Genomic DNA, 18,048 nt, shown 5'->3' with positions numbered 1-18,048 from the left:
CCTGTCTTTACCCCAAACATTTAAGGTTTATTGAGATTTTGACAGCTTGAGACAAACAAGGCATTTGGAATTATAATTTCAGTACAGTAATAAACAATATTAAATGTGTAATTCCAGAAAAGGTTCTCCAAAAAACTGACTTACAATACGTGCTGATTTACACACACAACTTACATCACACAAACATGCGTGTACAGTCTGCACAGTACCTTTTGTATACTCAAACAGGCATTCATTTGAACGATAACTCATTGGTCAATCAAACACTGCCTTTTTATATGACCGACTGAAGATTTGTCATAGCCTTTCACCGTATGTCTTAAAAACTGAAGCCCAAAGCACAAAGTCCATCCCAAAAATCCTTTTTGGTTTTAACATAAGAGGAAGGGCCTCATCCCAAGATTTCTGATTAGAGAACATAAGCTACATCTGTGTTCGTTGCCTTTCCAATGTTATTTCCATCCTTTGTGGTGAAAGGATTCCATCTTCCCCTTTGGAATGTTTTAAGATTTATATTTATAAATACACCGTCGTTAGTATACATCTTAATATAATTCAACAACTAGCAAGGGAATAACAGTTTAAAAATGTAAAACGTTCCATTTGTTTTCTGAAAACTCAACAGTCAGGGTTTAAGGACTTTGATCGAGAGCCTCTGACCTGAAGTAGTTAGTCTTTTCACAGATTCTTTTGGGGTTATTCAGTTTTTCATACAGTACAAACATCTTCAGAAAAACTGGAAGCATATGGCAGTATACCCAGTGCACAATATACAGTAGATATTAAATATAGTCATGGAAAAATGTGCTGAAAGTTAAGTGAATAATATCAATGCAACCATAACTGTATAAAAAAATATTGGCATTTTCCTCTCTAAGAGTTGAGCTACAGTAGCAGTTTAGCGTAGTTCACAACAGAACAGATGTATAAAAATGGATTACATTTAGTAAAAGTGCTTTACAGTTTAAGTCTGGGCAGTTGAACAGCACCACTCCCATAATGCAGTTCAGCGGTCCGAACAGAAAGTGGGCTGATGTCCCAGCTGGAACAGGGACTGCAGGAGATTAGAGGTGAGCTGGGACTGTCTGCAGAGCATCTCCTGTGGTGCGCAGCACATTCACATTCTGAAACAGTAAGGAGAGAGAAAATAATCCTACATTACTTTCAAATTTACTTTTGCTCATTGAATACCAGCTTGATATTCATATCTTGATCAACACAATTGGACTTGGATACAATTAGTTAAATGAAGGCAAAATTCATGCTTTCATCTGGTATAGGATATGAATGGACCTTGTGAGTGCTGTTAGTGGTTTGTACTGTAAATTACAGCTTGTCATCAAATACATCTCTTATAAGGTAGATTTACATTATGGACATTAATACATGCTCATGGTTCATACGTATTCATACATTATTGCTTTACTGAGACAAATCATTCAATGTCCTACTCAAACCCTTACTGTGTGTGTGTGTGTGTGTGTGAGAGTGACAGAGAGAGCTGTACTTATAGACACATTCTAGTCATTGTCTGAGTGACAATAATTGATCACTGATGTATTCAACAAAAAAAGTAACAGGAGAAAGTGTTTATTTTTCCAATTTGGATTTTTTATATTTATAATAACCTTCACAAACACAAAAAAATCTGTTAGTTTACATTTGATGAAATAATTTAAGCATGTGTGTTCTCCAACAACCAGTTAACACTATTAATGATGTTATAGTAAACAGTGAACGTCTTGATTTGAGCGGAGGTTAGTGATTCAAATTTTGGTGGGCATTTCACATTAACCCTTTACATTTAAACAGTAAACAAGTGTTAACATAGATACAAAGATTAGCTTAAAAAAAACTTGTAAACTGCAATGAAAATTATATTGTGCGTCAATTCATATGCAGCATGTTGAGGTAAATATATTTGTCATTTGTATGCAGAAGTATAAAAAACTTATTTTAATTAAATCAGGGTAACATTCATTGTTAAAAAACAAACAAACTACATGGTATTTAAAGACAGATTTACACACGCACGCATGCACAGAAAAAAATCAAATGAGAAAGCTGATATGTACAATGGCTTATACGGGCTACATATACTTCTATACTTGTGAGGAACCTCATTGACAATGCATTCCCTAGCCCCTTACCGTAAACTGAATTTAAACCTAATTCTAACCTTGACTCTAAAACCAAGTCTGGACCCTCAAACGGCCCTTTAAAAAGGTCCAGCCCAAATGTCCTCACTCCCAAGGTCTAAGTCAAATTGGTCCTAACAAATATAGATGCACAAGTGCGCTAACCCTAACCCTACAAAAATGTAAAGGGGAGAAAAAAACCTCAGCGCCCTGCAACTAGTCAAAACACAAGCAAATGGAGAAAACAACCAAAATCACAGCATACATTTTTCTATGCTGTTCCTCAAGGTTTTGGTGCCTTAATGTGGTGTTATGGAGGAATGTCCGACCCATTTTTATCAATTTTCAAGTGGTAAACAATGGTTCAATTTAGCATCAAATCTGTGTAACAAATGGTATCAACCCAAAAATTGCTGCAACAACTTATGAAACATAAGTGAGCATAGTAGCTATGCCATCATACACTTCAATCATAATGTTCTGAACCCTTATACACCTTCACAATTATTTTATTTTTTAAAGAAGATTTGTTAGGCATTTTATGCCTTTATTTGATAGTGGAAATGTGTGAAAAGAGAGCAGGGGAATAACATGCAGCAAACGGTCCGGCCAGCTGGGAATCGAACCAGCGACTAATTGCCCAGGGCATTTGCACCCATGTGGTATGCACCCTAATCACACGGCTATTGGGTCGCCCTAATAATTTTTTATTTCTGATTTTTGACTAGAACAACCTGACACACAGTGCTGACCTGCATCTCCAATTTATCTTCAGTTTCCCAGCTTTCAGATGATGTACACCATTTCTATGTGGCGTATACTGTTGACCTTTAATCTACCCCTGAACATCCCACCCCTATTAAAAAGGGGGTGGAATGCTAAGAGGTTAATATAGCCAGCCCCTTTTGTTTTACTAATTTCCATTGTGTTCTGTGACATGTGCAGGTTTGTGTTTTCTTAGCATTTTGTCTTATTCAATGTGTTTTCTGAAGTTGCAGTGCGTTGAGCTCTCAAGACCAATGTAGGAAAAAGCCTATTTCTGCTCCGACTGAAAGGCAAAAAATTAAATGAGAGAAAAGTCATTGCTGACAGGATGGAGGTAGGGGTGTCAATGGAAAGTGATGTCACAGTTGTCTTGATTGCTGTCAGGGATCACTGGTAGATGGAGACTGAACACGGTTTCCTCTGCCATGTGTGAAAGATTTACATTCTCTGTGCAATAAGAAGAGAGGGACGGATCAGCACTGACTGCGAAGCCTTGCTTCAGGAGGGAGATGCAGGATAAATATGATGGAAGACATTAGAATGTGCCTCTCCAGAAATCAAAGAAAGTCACACAAAGCTTTTACAGTTAAAGTGTTCACTGCGAGGCATTCTCCCGCTTGAGTCCCCGATACAAGATGTGCAGTGAAGTGAATCAACCCTGAGGCGGATTCGAGTTTTCTACGTCGTCTGCTGAGAGACATTTCTGTGTGTTGCCTGGGATACCTACCTCTGGCCTGTCTCTTTGTGTGTTCACAGAATCCACGCCTAAATAGACAGACTCCACTTTACATCCTGAGAAAGAGCACACAAAGCAAGGCTTATTAACACAAAATTATCTTTGGTCATACTATTTTTCTCTAGGTGGCAAGTTTACATTGGACTTTAAATAAAAATATTTTAAAAGGCATAATATGCAGTGTTATCCTAAAAAAAATTATGCATAGACTAATACACACAAAAAAAATCATCACTTATGACCCACTAGAAGTGTGTGGTAGTGTCTGTCTGCCCTCTGCCTGTATTTTCTCTTTTCTTCTTATGTTTTGGTGTGCAGGACGTTAATGGGTGTCGACAAAGAGCCTTTGGGCCTCATGTGGGTGTGTAACCCCCAGCCAATAACAGCGTGCAGGTAGTGCAGCCCATTCTAATTCCTAAAACCGCCACTTCGCCCATCAGCGTCTCATACCGATGCACAAGTTCAACTGTCACACGCACTGGGAAACAGACAGGATGAAGCTCTGCATTAACTCATAATCAGACAATGCTGCACCTTCCCAGGGAGGAATCTTTCATTTAGAACATAACTGCCATGAAACAATCGGAAAATTATCGTTTTATTCCTCTGATTCACTGGATTCTACGGCGTGCCCTCGCTTCATTTACTCTCTAGCTCACTTGACCGCTGTGTTCTCTCTCTGGCTCTGAGCCGGGGAGGAGAGTTCAACTTTGAACACAAACAGTGTTGTTTTCAAACAGTAAGCAATACTCACTTCATATTTTACCTTTAAAATAAAAAAATAAGAGAGTTTTCCTGTTATGTTTCAGACAGAATGATGCAACAAAAAAACATGGATGCCTTTTTGGGTAACTTAACGTGGAGGATTAATAATAGTCAATATTATATGTTGATATAAGCCTAGAAAATTATAGAACTCACCGTAAGCCATGGGGGTCAACTTCAAAACCGTGTGCAAAGGACACTTAAGGTAAGGCAACTCATCTATGGAGACAGAGACAGAAAGTTATGAAACATTTTTAAAGTTGCAGGGTTAAGTTGTACAGCATATTTTCATTTAAGGCTGCAAATGGTGCTTTTCAATATGTTGTAGTTTAGCAAAATAAATATATATAGCCTGATGTATATCATAAATCAGCAAATAATCAGAAAACACAAATTTTTTGTTCATATCGCCTACTGTAAGTACTTCATACCTGCATTCTTGTCCAGGAAATATGCAAGAAGACAACGCATGACGGCCTGGTGACAAACGACCAGAATATTCTCCTGTCTCTCCAACTCCATGATCACAGGCTCCAGTCGCTGCACCAAGTCTTCATAAGACTGACAGAGAATCAAAGACTTCAAAAACACACAGTTTACAAGACACAAACATATGCATTCACCTCTAAAGAATAATAATGAGACATTTGGAGGAACCACTTTCTCACCTCTCCTTTAGGATAGCGGTAGCGGTACTTGTCTTGGTCTCTCAGTGCAAACTCCAGAGGGTAATGCTCTTGGATCTCCTCGTACATCATTTCCTCACACACACCCTTAGTAAAGAGGGGAAAAGATGTGTTTAGCTTGAGCGAACAAATTCTTAAGAAAGGACTGTTGCATTCATTTCTGACAAATACAGGAATCGACATACAGCATCTATTTCGTTGAGGGACTTCCATTGTTCGTATGGCACTCCCAGGCACTCCGCTGTCTGAATCGTCCTCTTCATCTGGCTGGTCCACACTTTCAGATCTTTGATGTTCTGGTCCTGGATGAATTTCCTCAGACTTTTGGCAAACTGGAACCCAAGAGACCAAATCCATCCAATGAGAACAATCATTTCTCTTCAAACGCCATACTGACATATCTTTTAGACTACATTTAAACTCACACCTGACTCAAACACGCACCTCTTTTCCCCTGGCGGACAAGCCAGAGTCTCCTCCGATCCGTCCCTTGATGTTGAGGTCGCTCTCCCCGTGGCGACACAGGTAAATGGAGCGTGGCGTGATGTGAATGTTCATCAGGTAGTAGACGATTCGGCTTTGGATGTGGTCAAGGACGCGGTTCACCAGGTAACGACAGCCCACGTCCATGATCTTTATGTAGGACAGATCCCTGGAGCAAAGAGAGTCAGTAAACCATCTGCGATCTTGAGAAGGTAGTTTGATCTGACGATAGACATTTTGTGTTTCCTCACCTGTCCAGAACCTCGTCCAGAGGCTGGTAGGAGGACTCGTAACACTTGATCCTCTTCATGAAGTCCTCAATGACCTCCTCTGTGTTGCAGTGTGTGTAGTCTGGGCTGTCCAACTTAACTTGCTACAAAGGGAAGAGGGTGTGAGCAGAGAACACAGGACAATGGCACTGCTTTCAGCCTTTTCTTTTTACACTGAGTTTGTTTGTTTAGATTTGAACCAGAGCTTGAAAGTCTTATTGGTCTACCTTCATATGACCACATTTTAACTGCTTTTGGCTTTGAATGCCAGTGTGAAAACACCCAAACGCGCAAATTTTTTGAAACTTCGCAATGTCACTCTATCATTTGCAAGGAAGAGCGAATTTGTCAGATATCTTTTTTAAGTATTACTTATGTCGACCATTTTTTCCTTTCTCAAAATAACTACAGAACATTGTTTGCTTATCGTATTTTCAATGGTTTGTACTGGATAGAACAAAAAGAGAAAAGGCTTACCACTATGTTTTGTGCAATAACATCTGGGTCCTCACACACAGACTCCACAAAAAATACCTGCATTGACAAGACAATATAATAAACTTAGAGGCCATCAAGTTAACGTGACTGACTAAATTCAATAAAACCTTGCCTTGGTTAACCTACTTTGAATCCATTCTGCTCAGCGAACTTGATGATGGTTCCTCGTCTTTCTCTTGTTGTATTTGTGGCATCAAACACCTGAAACAGCAGGGGGGAAAAAACACTCCTTATGAGATTCCCAAAGGAAATTTGTCTTGGACACATACACATACAGTAGTGTTATACAGCCCTGATATGTATTGATATTATGATGATTTGCCATGGAGAACCATGGGACAGCATCAAGGACTCACCGCCACCTGTCCTCCTTCCACACTTAGGTACTGCCGAACATCATTAAGTGCTGCCAACGCACACTGGCTGTGGAAGGACAGCAGACACAGAGTCAGTGTACTGCAAAGACTTCTAACGTTTGCTATCCAACTACATTGATTGTTATTTAGGCAGACACACTTTAAACATTTCAACAGTATCTTTAGATGCTGTGTGTTGTAGAAATTTGTCACATGAAAAACAATATAGAGACAACCTTTTTTGATTTTACTGTATGTTATGTTTTTACTCTTGGTCCTTGATGTAAAGTATTTTGGATACCTGCTGGTTGCTGTAAAGAGCTATATAAATACATCTTGAATTAAAAATGGTTTAAATCATAGTATTGTGAATCATTTGTTTTTTTTAAGATGAAGACATCTTGCACCCAACAAGTCCAAGGCAAAAAGAAGATGTTAAAAGGGTTACTAAAATTACCCATCACAAAAATTATAATTGGGAATAATTAAAAAACTGTGTTTGTGCACAATAAGTCCAAGTTGAACCAGAAAGAAACTCAATATAATATTTGTTTAATTTATGTTTTCATTTACAAATAAGTTGTGTAGGTCCTACAGAATAAAAATGGTCTACAGATTTACCTTAAGAAATATAACTTGTCATCTGGATACGGTACTGAAGTATTATGTAATTACTGTATATAAAGTGTATATCAGGGTGGTCAACCGTGTGCCACAGAGAGCCAAAAGTCTGCCAGTTTTCAGTCCATCCGATCACCTGAAAACCTGCAGACTGTTGACTCGTCACTGCTCATGGTTGGCCAATCGGTGTAGACTTACCGTCTGATTTTTAACCCCTCTTCATTATCTGGACGGAAGAACTCAAAGGACTTGTAGATCTTTAGACACTCCCTCCGGTACTGGCCAACGTTGAACTCTGTTACAGATGAAAAATGTGTATTTTTTCAAAAGATGGGAGTACAGCTGGTTTCTACAATGTGTGTATGTGTTGGGGCTGTAGCTGGTACCTTTGGTTGGCACACCTATCCAGTTTAAGTAGCGTGTGAGCTTCTTTGAAATGTAAGTCTTCCCTCGAGCTGGAAGTCCAACAGTTACAATAAGGGTCGGACAGTTTGTCATACACACTGTGTGTGAGAGAGAGAGAGAGAGAGAGAGAGAGAGAGAGAGAGAGAGAGAGAGAGAGAGAGAGACTTTTAATAGATTTAACTCACTTCTTCTCACATATTTAATTGGCTTGTCAACATTATTCCATTCAGTAAGAGTTTAATAGTCTTGAAGGTTGTTCATTATTACACCAGACAGTGAGAACACTTGTTGCAAAGCTGTTAATGAGAATGAGAAAAAAAGAAGGGATTTCCTTTAATTGTTAATTACTTTCTTCTTCATTTTTAATACACTTTAAAAGTAGGTTCAAATGCTAAACTCCTGTGCATTAAAAACAAACCATTACAACCCTGAGCTCTTTTGTATACAGTATATTCCTCATGTTTACTGTGACAGTCCCTCACCTCACAGACCATATGGGGAAAAGAAGAAGAGACTCTTCAGTGAGTAATGCAGTAATACATGTATACTAAAAGGTATAGGCATAGGCCCAGATGCGGATGCAGGACTGGACTGCTTGTTTTCAAAGAAACAGCAATAAGGAAAGCAGAGCTTGACTCAGCAAAAACAAGCCTGCAGAGAGAGCAAACCCGAGTGAGAGCGAGTGGCTGAAATAAAACACAAGTGCTCACTTTCACATCCACACTAACACAGGTCAACACCCATCAGACATGTTGGCTGTCAGTGGGGTAAATTGATGTATTTGGGTCATGTGTGTATCATGGCCAAACCCAAATTCAGCGAGCTTGCAATAATCCCTCCAATCGCGAAATATACTTCCAATAAACCAGATATGATGGTGCAGCGCACAAAAGTCAAGAATAACAGTTATTCAGCAATTAATTAGTGTGCTTCATCTAAAACGACCGCGCGCAAAATGTCACATAAAGGAACATATTTAAGATCAAAGACGAACTGGGACCAGGAACACATGAATAAAAGAAAATAAAAAACAAACATAAAATATATTAGCAGCATCACATCCCAGTCACATCCTTTGCGGCACTTAACGGCCGGCTGCATCTTACCCCGTCTCTGAGCTATGTGCCCGTTTTTGCACGGCATCCAGATCTTCCTAAGCGGGTTTTGGGTGAGCTCCCGCGGGGAAGTCTCCAATATGAATTCATCGTTGTCTAACATCATGGATGTTGGATCACCGCTACCCTCCTAATGTTTAACTGAGGCGGTGGGCTGTAGCCCTGGCAGTGTGGCTCACGGGGAGGGCGGGGGGGGGCGGTGGGTGGGTGGGTTGGATGTCACATATCAGCTGAGAACAGCAGTTGTTCATTACCGTAACGACTGGAGACTGAGCGCAACACAGAATGATGGAGCAAAACAAGGAGCCATGCATGGACAGCATGTGGACAGCATGTGCAGTAACTTTCCTTAACCAGCATTTCAGTCGTGTTATTTTCACCTGAACTATAACGGCCTCAATTTATATTTTCAATTATTTACTAATTTCATGTTCCAGTGTTACCCCAGGCATTTATCACAAACTTGTTTCCAATTAAATTTTTCAGCAGCACACAATGCACTAATATGCTACTTTAAGACTAGAAGGCACTTTGTGTCAGTAGCCTAATGATGTTATGTACAAAATGATGTACAAAATAATCCTATAACACAAAGTCTACTTAGCCTACTAGCTTTTCCAGAGCTTCGAAATATAATGGAAACTGGCAAACCATAAAATATTTAACTATATTATTTAATATTAATAACTTTCATTTGTCAACCATTATATTAACAAATATACCATTATTCACAGAACATGTTCAGTAATGGGAGGCTTTGTTTAAGTTTGTTTTGTTAACTTTTTGTAGCACATTCTGTTTTTGTTGTCTTTTGGACAGTGTTGTGATGCTCAATATTTGAATTAACCTTCTGTGGTATAAACTAATACAATTTATTGAATCCTTTTTATAAATATTTCCAGACCATAAGCAAACAAATACTTATTTCTAAGAAAAAAAAAACCCTTTTAAAAATGTTACCGTAATGACGCGGGGAGTGAGCAAAAGAAGCTGAAAAAAGCAGATGTTAAAACAAAAACAAGCGTTAAGCTGCTCAAATGCAGCACACATGGGCAGTGAATGCAGCTGAGAAATGAACCAATCAGAGAAGAGATGAGTGGTCTAGCGGCCAATAGGTAAGACGGCTCTGTGATAAGGAGGGCGTGCTGACTGCATGGAGCTCAGATCGTTCAAGCCACTCACACGACCCAGTCACGGGCCCCACAGACCACTCTCGTGGTAAAAGTCGCCAACAACTTCAACATCAGATAATGTAAATTATCTTTTTTTTTTTTTTTTTTTTTTTTTTTTGGAAACCCAAATATATTCAGTATGCAATGATATAAAAACACAGAAAAGCAGCAGATCTTCACATTTAAGAGTCTTGAATAAGCAAGTGTTGATAAATGACTTTAAACAATTGTCAATTAATGTTTATGCAGATCAACTAATTGCAACATCAACTAATCATGTCAGCACAAGACCAATTATTTGTTCTCCAGTACAGTTAAGTCTTCCATGAGGTCTCATGTTCAGTTACAGCATAACATTGCATTAGTTTTAATTAATTTCCATCTCTGTACATCAGTGTTGTGGTCCTATAAGCCAAAATGTATGTAATTAATGTTTGTACAACCAAAGCAACAAATGGAAAATGCTGCATGCTACATCAATATCCTGCATGAGACAACAACAAAAAATAAGTCCAGAACAGCAGCCTGTAACACCAGGGGGTGCTGTGTACTTTCACCATTGTTTCTGAGCAGTAGACAGGTGGATTGCTCAGGACCCAAGCATCTAAAATATAAATAATTTGTGTGTGTGTGTGTGTGTGTGTGTGTGTGTGTGTGTGTGTGTGTGTGTGTGTGTGTGTGTGTGTGTGTGTGTGTGTGTGTGTAAGAAAATAAAGAAGTAACTGAAAGCAATCACATGAATACATTTATAAAATTACAAATTAAAAAAACTAAATTAAATTCTATACTCTCTACTCTCTATATCTCTACTTTTAATGTCTTGATGAGAGTGTAGCTTGCTAACCTGCTTTTACTTTCCCTCACTCACCTCTTCCTAGAAGTAGCCTACATAAAACAGATTCCTCAGCTGCAATTAAAATCTTCCTTAAAGTTTAAACCTTTACGTCTAATGTGGGCTGGACCTTTGGATTCTGAAACGTGTGGCATATTAGGCTGAGTGCGAAATTGCAGCATTTATCAAGCTCCTGTCACATCTCTGGTTAGCTTTTAGCTTGTGACTTTCTCGCTGTCCTCTTTATTTTTTTCAATTTTTTTGAGAAATGTAACAACTCACAGATTAAATGCTGAATAACAGGTATTTTAAGGCTGACAAATGCTGGTAACAATCATTTATAGTATGACCAGTTGCAGTGTTATTTGCAGCAAGTTGATACAGGGTTAAACCTAAAATATGCATTGTTGTATCCATTAGGTTACGTTATGTTGTGTATGTAACTAAATAAAACATAATGTTGAGTCTATAATCTAATAGTGATTTCAAGTTCAAGTTCAAGTTACTTTATTGTCCCCCAATGGGGCAATTTGTTGATTTAGGCTAGAGCGTGTGAGTTGTTTTAGTTTAAAAAGATCAGGACCTTTTGGTTTCTGCTGACCTTCTACACTTCAAACATATGATTGATATTTGCATTAAGATGTAGTTACCCTCCCATTTTGCAGCTATGACAGCCTCTACACTTGGGAAGGCTTTCTACAAGATGTTGAACTGCAGGGATTTGCCAGACCCTGATAAGGCAATAAGGCCTCGTTGCAGTCGGCATTTGAACTCATCCACTCATCCTTTTGTCCAATCAATAGTCCGAAACACAAAGATATTCATTTTACACTGATATAAGCCAAAGAAAAATAGCAAGCACCCACACTGAAGAAGCTGCAAACAGATTCTTTTTAGCATTTTTGTTTGACAAATGACTTAAACGATTACTTGATTATCAAATATGTTGGCATTATCATCATATAAATCATCATTTAGGATAATTATTTATCAAAGAATGGACAAAATCACTGGAGTTCTCTCAAAGTTCATTTTTACTTGCAAGTAGAGTCAGTTTTACAGCACTTCAGCACACAACAGCGTCTTTTTAAAGAAGTTAGGAGTCAAGTTAATTATCCGGTTCATGCGATCAGTAGCTTTTCTTATCATCTTTGGTCATGCCCGGCATCTCCTCCACATTATGCACCCTGCCCTCAGGATACATCCTGAGCTCTTTGTATGGACACTCAGCTTTCATGATTAAAGGGGTGATAGAATGATTATATAGGGTATTTTACACTGTTCCTTAAGGTCTCCTAATGGGGTATGTAACATTGGTTGGGCTGAAAATTGCCCGAATGCTATTTTATTAGGCCCTTAACTACCCTGTGAATATGGCTCTATTTGGAACAAGAGCTTTTCTTCCAAATATGGTATGCTCATGAATATTCAGAATGAGCTACGTGCTGATTGGTTTGAGCAAACTACATAGAAACACATGGGAGACTCGACAGCAGGTCTCACTGCAAAGTTATACATTGTTTGTCTGGCTATTACGTTATTAAATTCACTTCTCAGACTTTTGTAAGCGAGAAATCAACTACATAAAGCTCAAATATGGGACGTTTTACGAAAATTTATGGATTATTGCAAATTTGGTAAGACTGTGTGTCGGAGTTCAGCTGCCGGTGCTGCCTGTGTTGCTGCCTCGCTGCCCGGCCTGCCTTCCTCCACAGACCCCGGCCTGCAGCTCCCCTCTTCCTGCTAGCTAAATGGCCCGTGTGTGAGAGTGATAGCGCGGTCAGCGAGTTTGTTACACCAGCAATCTCTTACCACAGTTCCAGTTACTCTAGGCTGGCAGTCAGTTGCCGGCATAACTAGAGTAGCTATATTTACAGTTTGAATTTTGTCACGCCACTTAGCTATACAACATATCTCTAAAAGGTCTTAAAGCTAACAACGGTGTCCGATTTCAAGTTAATGAATTTTTGTGAAGATTAGGGGTTTTGTTATCTATGACTGTCCCTTAATGCTAGCTATGTGTAGCTACAAATCACGGATAGTTAGCTTCATTTTTGGCATAAATAAAGTATATTTACAGTTTGAATTTCATCACGCTACTTATACAAAATCTCCCTAACAGTCTTATAAAGCTAACAACGGTGTCCGATTTCAAGTTAATGACTTTTTGTGAACAGTGGGGGTTTTGTTAGCTATGACTGTCCCTTCAATCCTAGCTGTGTAGCTAGCTACAAATCACGGATAGTTAGCTTCATTTTCAGCGTAACTTGTTTATATTTACAGTTTGAATTTCGTCACGCCACTTATACAACATCTCCCTAAATGTCTTATAAAGCTAACAACGGTGTCCGATTTCAAGTTAATGAATTTTTGTGAATTTCAGAGGAATTCTAAGAGGAGCTAGCTCTCATTGATAGAGCTACATCCAGCCACAGGCTCTATCAATGAGACTCAGGGACAAGCGGCGTTTATTTCCCCAATCGTTTGTTTAAATAACTCAACACATTATAATTACACACATTAAAAGATTAACTGGAACCTGTGGTAACAGATTGCTGGCGTAACAAGCTCGCTGACCGTGCTCTCACTCACACACACCGGGCATTTAGCTAGCAGGAAGAGGGGAGCTGCAGGCCCTGGAGCTCTGTCAGAGCACCGGCGTTTAGTTGTCTATTACCCCAAGATACGGTGACTTTGCGCGGGTATGGAGTGCTGTGGGCTGCCAGTCGTGACGGAGCTCCAAGTACCTCATAGCAGGCCGGGGTGTGTGAAGGAAGGCAGGTCGGGCTGCGAGGCAACAACACAGGCAGCACCAGCGCTGAACTCCGACACACAGTCGGACAAAATTTGCAATTAGCCATCCATTTTCGTAAAGCGGCCCATATTTGAGCTTTACATAGTTGATTTCTCGCATAAAAAATTTTCAGAAGTAAATTTTGTAATGGAATAGCAGAGATCTGCGCGACCTAGATTCAGAAGACTACCTGATCTCAGGTCAGTTGTGTAGCTTATGTAAATGTTGGGGCGTGACCGTTCTCTTAATACACCCATGGGCTGACAAAGGTTCCGGTTTTTGGGAGGCTGACGTCAACTTCCAGCTTTGTTGGGATTCGCACGTTTTCAGCGGCAGTTTCAAAATATGAGATTTTCATAGTAAAGGGGTGTCAATGGGACTTTTGAGCTTCTATGTATGTCCTATTTACCCACCGAACTATCAACAACACATAGCTATGTTGTTTGCTGTGTTGTCGTAGTACTGTCAGTAGTGAGAAAAAACGAAAATAATCGGTGTTGCCTACACCGAGTTATGCTACTGCTAACTTTCGCACCCAGGCGGCTGAAACGGGCAGGTTTTAAACGTGCTTTTAGCCTTCACATACCCTTCACCATACCTAGAAATTGGCATGGTTTTATTTCATTTAGCCTAACAGCTGGTTTGATTTGCATTGAGAAATGATTTTATGAAAAGTACCCCATGCCAATCTCTAGGTATGGTGAAGGGTATGTGATGATATGGGGCTATTTTAATTCCAAAGGCCAAGGGAACTTTATCAGGATGCATAGTATCCTGGATCCATGAAATAACTGGCCTTTAAAAATAAAGAACATTTATTTATTTACGATACATTATTCATTCACAAAGAAAATTGGTGTCCTCTTTTTTGAGTCAACTTTAGCATGGGTTCATAAACCTATGAGCACCAGTGTATGTGCACTGGCTGTTAGTACAACTTGTATGCATTTCTTTCACATCTACTGCAGCTATATTCACTGTGTACACTTGGAAGGAATTAGTTCACATGGCAAGGCACTTGTAATGACATCTCGAACATGTTAAGAGGCTAAAAGCACGTTTAAAAACCTGCCCCGATTCAGCCGCCTAGGTTCGAAAGCTAGGAGTAGCATAACTCGGTGTAGGCAACAACGATTATTTTTGTTTTTCTCGCTACTGACAGCACTACGTGACAACAAAGAACATAGCTACGTGTTTAAATCGAAATTGAACACATGAAAAACAGAAATACTGAATGGTTTAATGGTTTAACAAAGAACCTGAAGCAAAACCATTTTAAGCATAATTTTTCTAACACATTAATTTTGTGACGATCAACTACAATTAATAAACTAATCTTTTTGGCACTAATTTGTATCTAGTCTAATCCACAATCGGTCCTTCTGTGTTACATGAGACAGGCTGACCGAGGAGGCGTGTTTTGTCTGAGCCTGAGCAAGCAAGATTTACTTCTCCATTGTACAGAAATGTTGCTATTAATGTTGCTATTTGAAAGCATACATGTGCAAAAATAACAAAAAACAACCTTGTACTTAAATGTTCCCAGATGCCAAAACATCAGTTTTATCAGTTCACTGAGCAGGCATACAATGGCTGCATAGGCATTACACATACAAATGTAGACGACTACCAGCTCTGCCTGAAGCCTATAATGAGATTCTGAGTGAACGGGTGAACTTTCCCCCAGATAGAGAGCAGACGCAGGGAGGGAGGTGCAGTGAGCCAGCGAGTGAGTCGATGAGCAAGGATGAGAGGGAGCGATTTATTGTGATTATTTTGAAAATAAGGATTAGAGAGGTGGAAAAGAGGGTGGGAGAAGGTAGATTTACTGCAGCTGGCAGCATCTAAGGAATGGGGGTAAATATGTTCTAAATGGTGTAATTGTAGGGATATAATCTGTGTTGGGTCTGCTGCACCCACTAAAGCATATTTCTCTCCGTCTGCAGTTTAAACACATATGGACTATGTGGGCACTCTAGAGACAAAGCTAACTCAATGCTTTCACAACCATTGTCTTCTTGTCATCACATTTACATCACTGTTAACAGCGAGGACATCTTAATATACACATAAACTGTTATCACCATACTAAATGGCTAAAATACAAAGCTGTTTGTATTTTGTTCTTAAAATATAGGCCTAACTAGGCTTCCAAAAATACACAAGTATGCAACTTTCTAGCATGTTTTTCCTGTTTTTCGGCTTAGCCCCACCTCTCTCTGTGTGTTGGCAAACAGACAACCCAGCAGAGCACATCTCCTACTCACTAACAGCCTGAGCTTTATTCATCCCTAGTAAATCTGCCACAACATTCAAACCACAGTGACCATATTCGTACAAGGAACAGCAGTGGATCTACCCTCAAGATACAAAGTTTATATCAGTGACTTGGTAGAGTTTGTCTCTCTGCATGGCGTTTGTCCATTTGACAGCACAGTAACACAATGTTAAACAGGCCCTCCAGGCTTCATGAAAAATAGAGTTACGTAATAGCCTATTCTTATAATAACTAAATCACTGGATTATATAGGCTATAAGCATTGATTCAGATTCCATTCATATGCACATAATCCTTTGTAGTATGTGAAGTATTCATTGAGGAACCTCAATAACAGGCAAAATTTAGTAGGCTGGGTTTGACAGCATGCAAGCGTTAACACAGAAACGTTCAGGCTGAAATGTTTAGGGCAACTTTCAGGCACCTTTGACAGAAGTCATCACCCGTTAGACGAGGATTTTGGACCCAAATTGACAATGAAGTCTCTTCTCCATCTGTCCCATCCACTGCTACACATGTTACTTACAATTGGTTAAAATAAATGTGTGCCTACAAGAATTACTATAACAAAAAAATACATTTTAAAGCAAGTCCAGCATGTCCTTCGAAAACAAAACTGACTGTTTAGGTATTTTATTCACAGCCATTGTGTGAGCCATGGGGAGCTCCTAAATTTGTGATGCCCAATGATAATGCTGGATGTCCTGCAGGGGAACCAGGGGATCCCTGGAATAGTAAAAAAAGAGCCTGGAGGCCAGTGTACCATCTGACCATATGTTTTACTCTCCTCCTCCTGCCACACAGATTGGTCAGACAGTAGTATTACCTTTGCATCCTAATGAGCAGACCCATAACAACAACAACTAGGCTAACTCTAGACATTTCTCAAACATTCTTGAGTCCCAACTTAATCTCTCAGACCTGTTTGGGGGTCTTTGACACAACATTATAATAAGTGTCATCATGACGTGTTTTACATCCTCTCGTAACTGCCAGTCCATGTTAGCTTACAGGCTAGCTAACCCAGCAGCTGCAGCCAGGCTTAGCAGATAGGGAGATGTTAGCTACCAAAGCATCCTTGGCATTTGCAAACTATTTCTTTGCTACGTGAAAGCTGAAATACCCAGTCTTTCTCAAATGTCACGGCTGTGTGCCGCCCGCTGCCTGTGCCGCCTCTCCTGGTTAGGAACTTGGAAGCACTGTCAGCTCTGAAGCATGCCTACGTGACACAGACTTGTTTACTTCCTTCGCTCGCTAGCCCAGCTGCTCTGCAGCACTCACTGCACACAACGTCGACTGACAAGAGTGTCAAAAATACAGAAGTGTAGAAAGTGAGAACTCAGCAGGAGTTTGCACCCTACCTGCCCTGTCCCGCGTGTTTCTCGGGCAGCATGAGCCCCTCATGGTCCAGGTTTAAAGCCTCTTCTTCCCAGCGTGGTGAGCAGCGGGAGTCCCTACAGCAGCACAGGCAGCAATGAATGAAGCAAGTGGGCGCTGAGAGAAACGCGCGCTCATCGTTGCGCGTCCATAAGCGCGCACAAGCACATCCACTTGTTATTGTATTGTTGATAGCATTGCTGTGCTCATGTAGGCCTACCTCTATCTTTACCTAACCCTGTCTGCATATATGTTTTAAGCCCTTTGTGTGTATGAACAATAATCAGTCAGATATGCACCAGCCAGCTGTGACACTGGGCCCCAGACCACACATGACCCAAGATTGTTTTTTGTTAATTTCATTGATTGTACATTTCTTGGAGAATTTTCACCACTTAAGTACAAAATCAACCAAGTTGGGTCCTGCATCAACACATAACCCTCAAGCCCTGTCTTGTAGGTGAATACTGTGTCAAAATGTATGATAGCTTTATTATTTCAGTTTATATTATGCTCAGGTGCAGATGGTTAAATCTTAAGTAGTCTTTTCAAATGTTCTTGTATTTGCCGGTTCTAGAATTAAAGAACATAAACAACTTGAACAGTAAGCTATAGTACATACAGTACAGATCTGTTCAAAATTAGTGGAGTGAGATTTTAGCTCTTTTTGTGGCCAATAACTAATAAGAAATCAATGAGAATACTAGACAATACCTGAACCCTGAACGCATCTTAGTAAATTCATTTTCATTGCTTGA

General features: G+C 39.7%; 1 protein-coding gene across 3 annotated transcripts; it reads right to left on the bottom strand.

Moving 5' to 3' along the window:
• Positions 1-6: 6 nt before the first annotated feature.
• On the bottom strand, positions 7-17,604 carry pfkfb4b (6-phosphofructo-2-kinase/fructose-2,6-biphosphatase 4b). 3 transcript variants are annotated; one of them, XM_028574995.1, is made up of 14 exons: positions 17,275-17,604; positions 7,704-7,820; positions 7,516-7,612; positions 6,697-6,763; positions 6,467-6,541; positions 6,320-6,376; positions 5,825-5,946; positions 5,535-5,742; positions 5,276-5,422; positions 5,073-5,177; positions 4,836-4,965; positions 4,561-4,623; positions 3,631-3,695; positions 7-1,124 (listed from the first exon to the last, which is right to left on the bottom strand). In XM_028574995.1, exons 1-14 carry the CDS (start codon positions 17,315-17,317, stop codon positions 1,065-1,067), a joined length of 1,356 nt encoding a protein of 451 aa, XP_028430796.1. In that variant the 5' UTR covers positions 17,318-17,604; the 3' UTR covers positions 7-1,064. The 3 variants fall into 3 exon arrangements, with proteins under 3 accessions (XP_028430796.1, XP_028430794.1, XP_028430795.1); XM_028574993.1 differs by lacking the exon at positions 17,275-17,604 and adding an exon at positions 8,829-9,010; XM_028574994.1 differs by lacking the exons at positions 7-1,124; positions 17,275-17,604 and adding exons at positions 1,585-3,350; positions 8,829-9,010.
• Between the last annotated feature and the right edge of the window lie 444 nt (positions 17,605-18,048).

Source organism: Perca flavescens, chromosome 4, assembly GCF_004354835.1.
Source record: "Perca flavescens isolate YP-PL-M2 chromosome 4, PFLA_1.0, whole genome shotgun sequence".
Classification (NCBI taxonomy): Eukaryota; Metazoa; Chordata; class Actinopteri; order Perciformes; family Percidae; genus Perca; species Perca flavescens.
This window is presented reverse-complemented; position numbering and strand designations above follow the sequence as displayed.

Excerpts from the sequence above, each read along its gene's own strand:
- pfkfb4b (XM_028574993.1), bottom strand. The coding sequence starts at position 8,943 with ATGATGTTAGACAACGATGAATTCATATTGGAGACTTCCCCGCGGGAG. Across the intron at positions 5,423-5,534 it reads TGTCCGCCAGGGGAAAAGAG|TTTGCCAAAAGTCTGAGGAA; the intron begins GTGCGTGTTTGA and ends CTTGGGTTCCAG. Across the intron at positions 3,696-4,560 it reads GTTGACCCCCATGGCTTACG|GATGTAAAGTGGAGTCTGTC; the intron begins GTGAGTTCTATA and ends GCTCTTTCTCAG.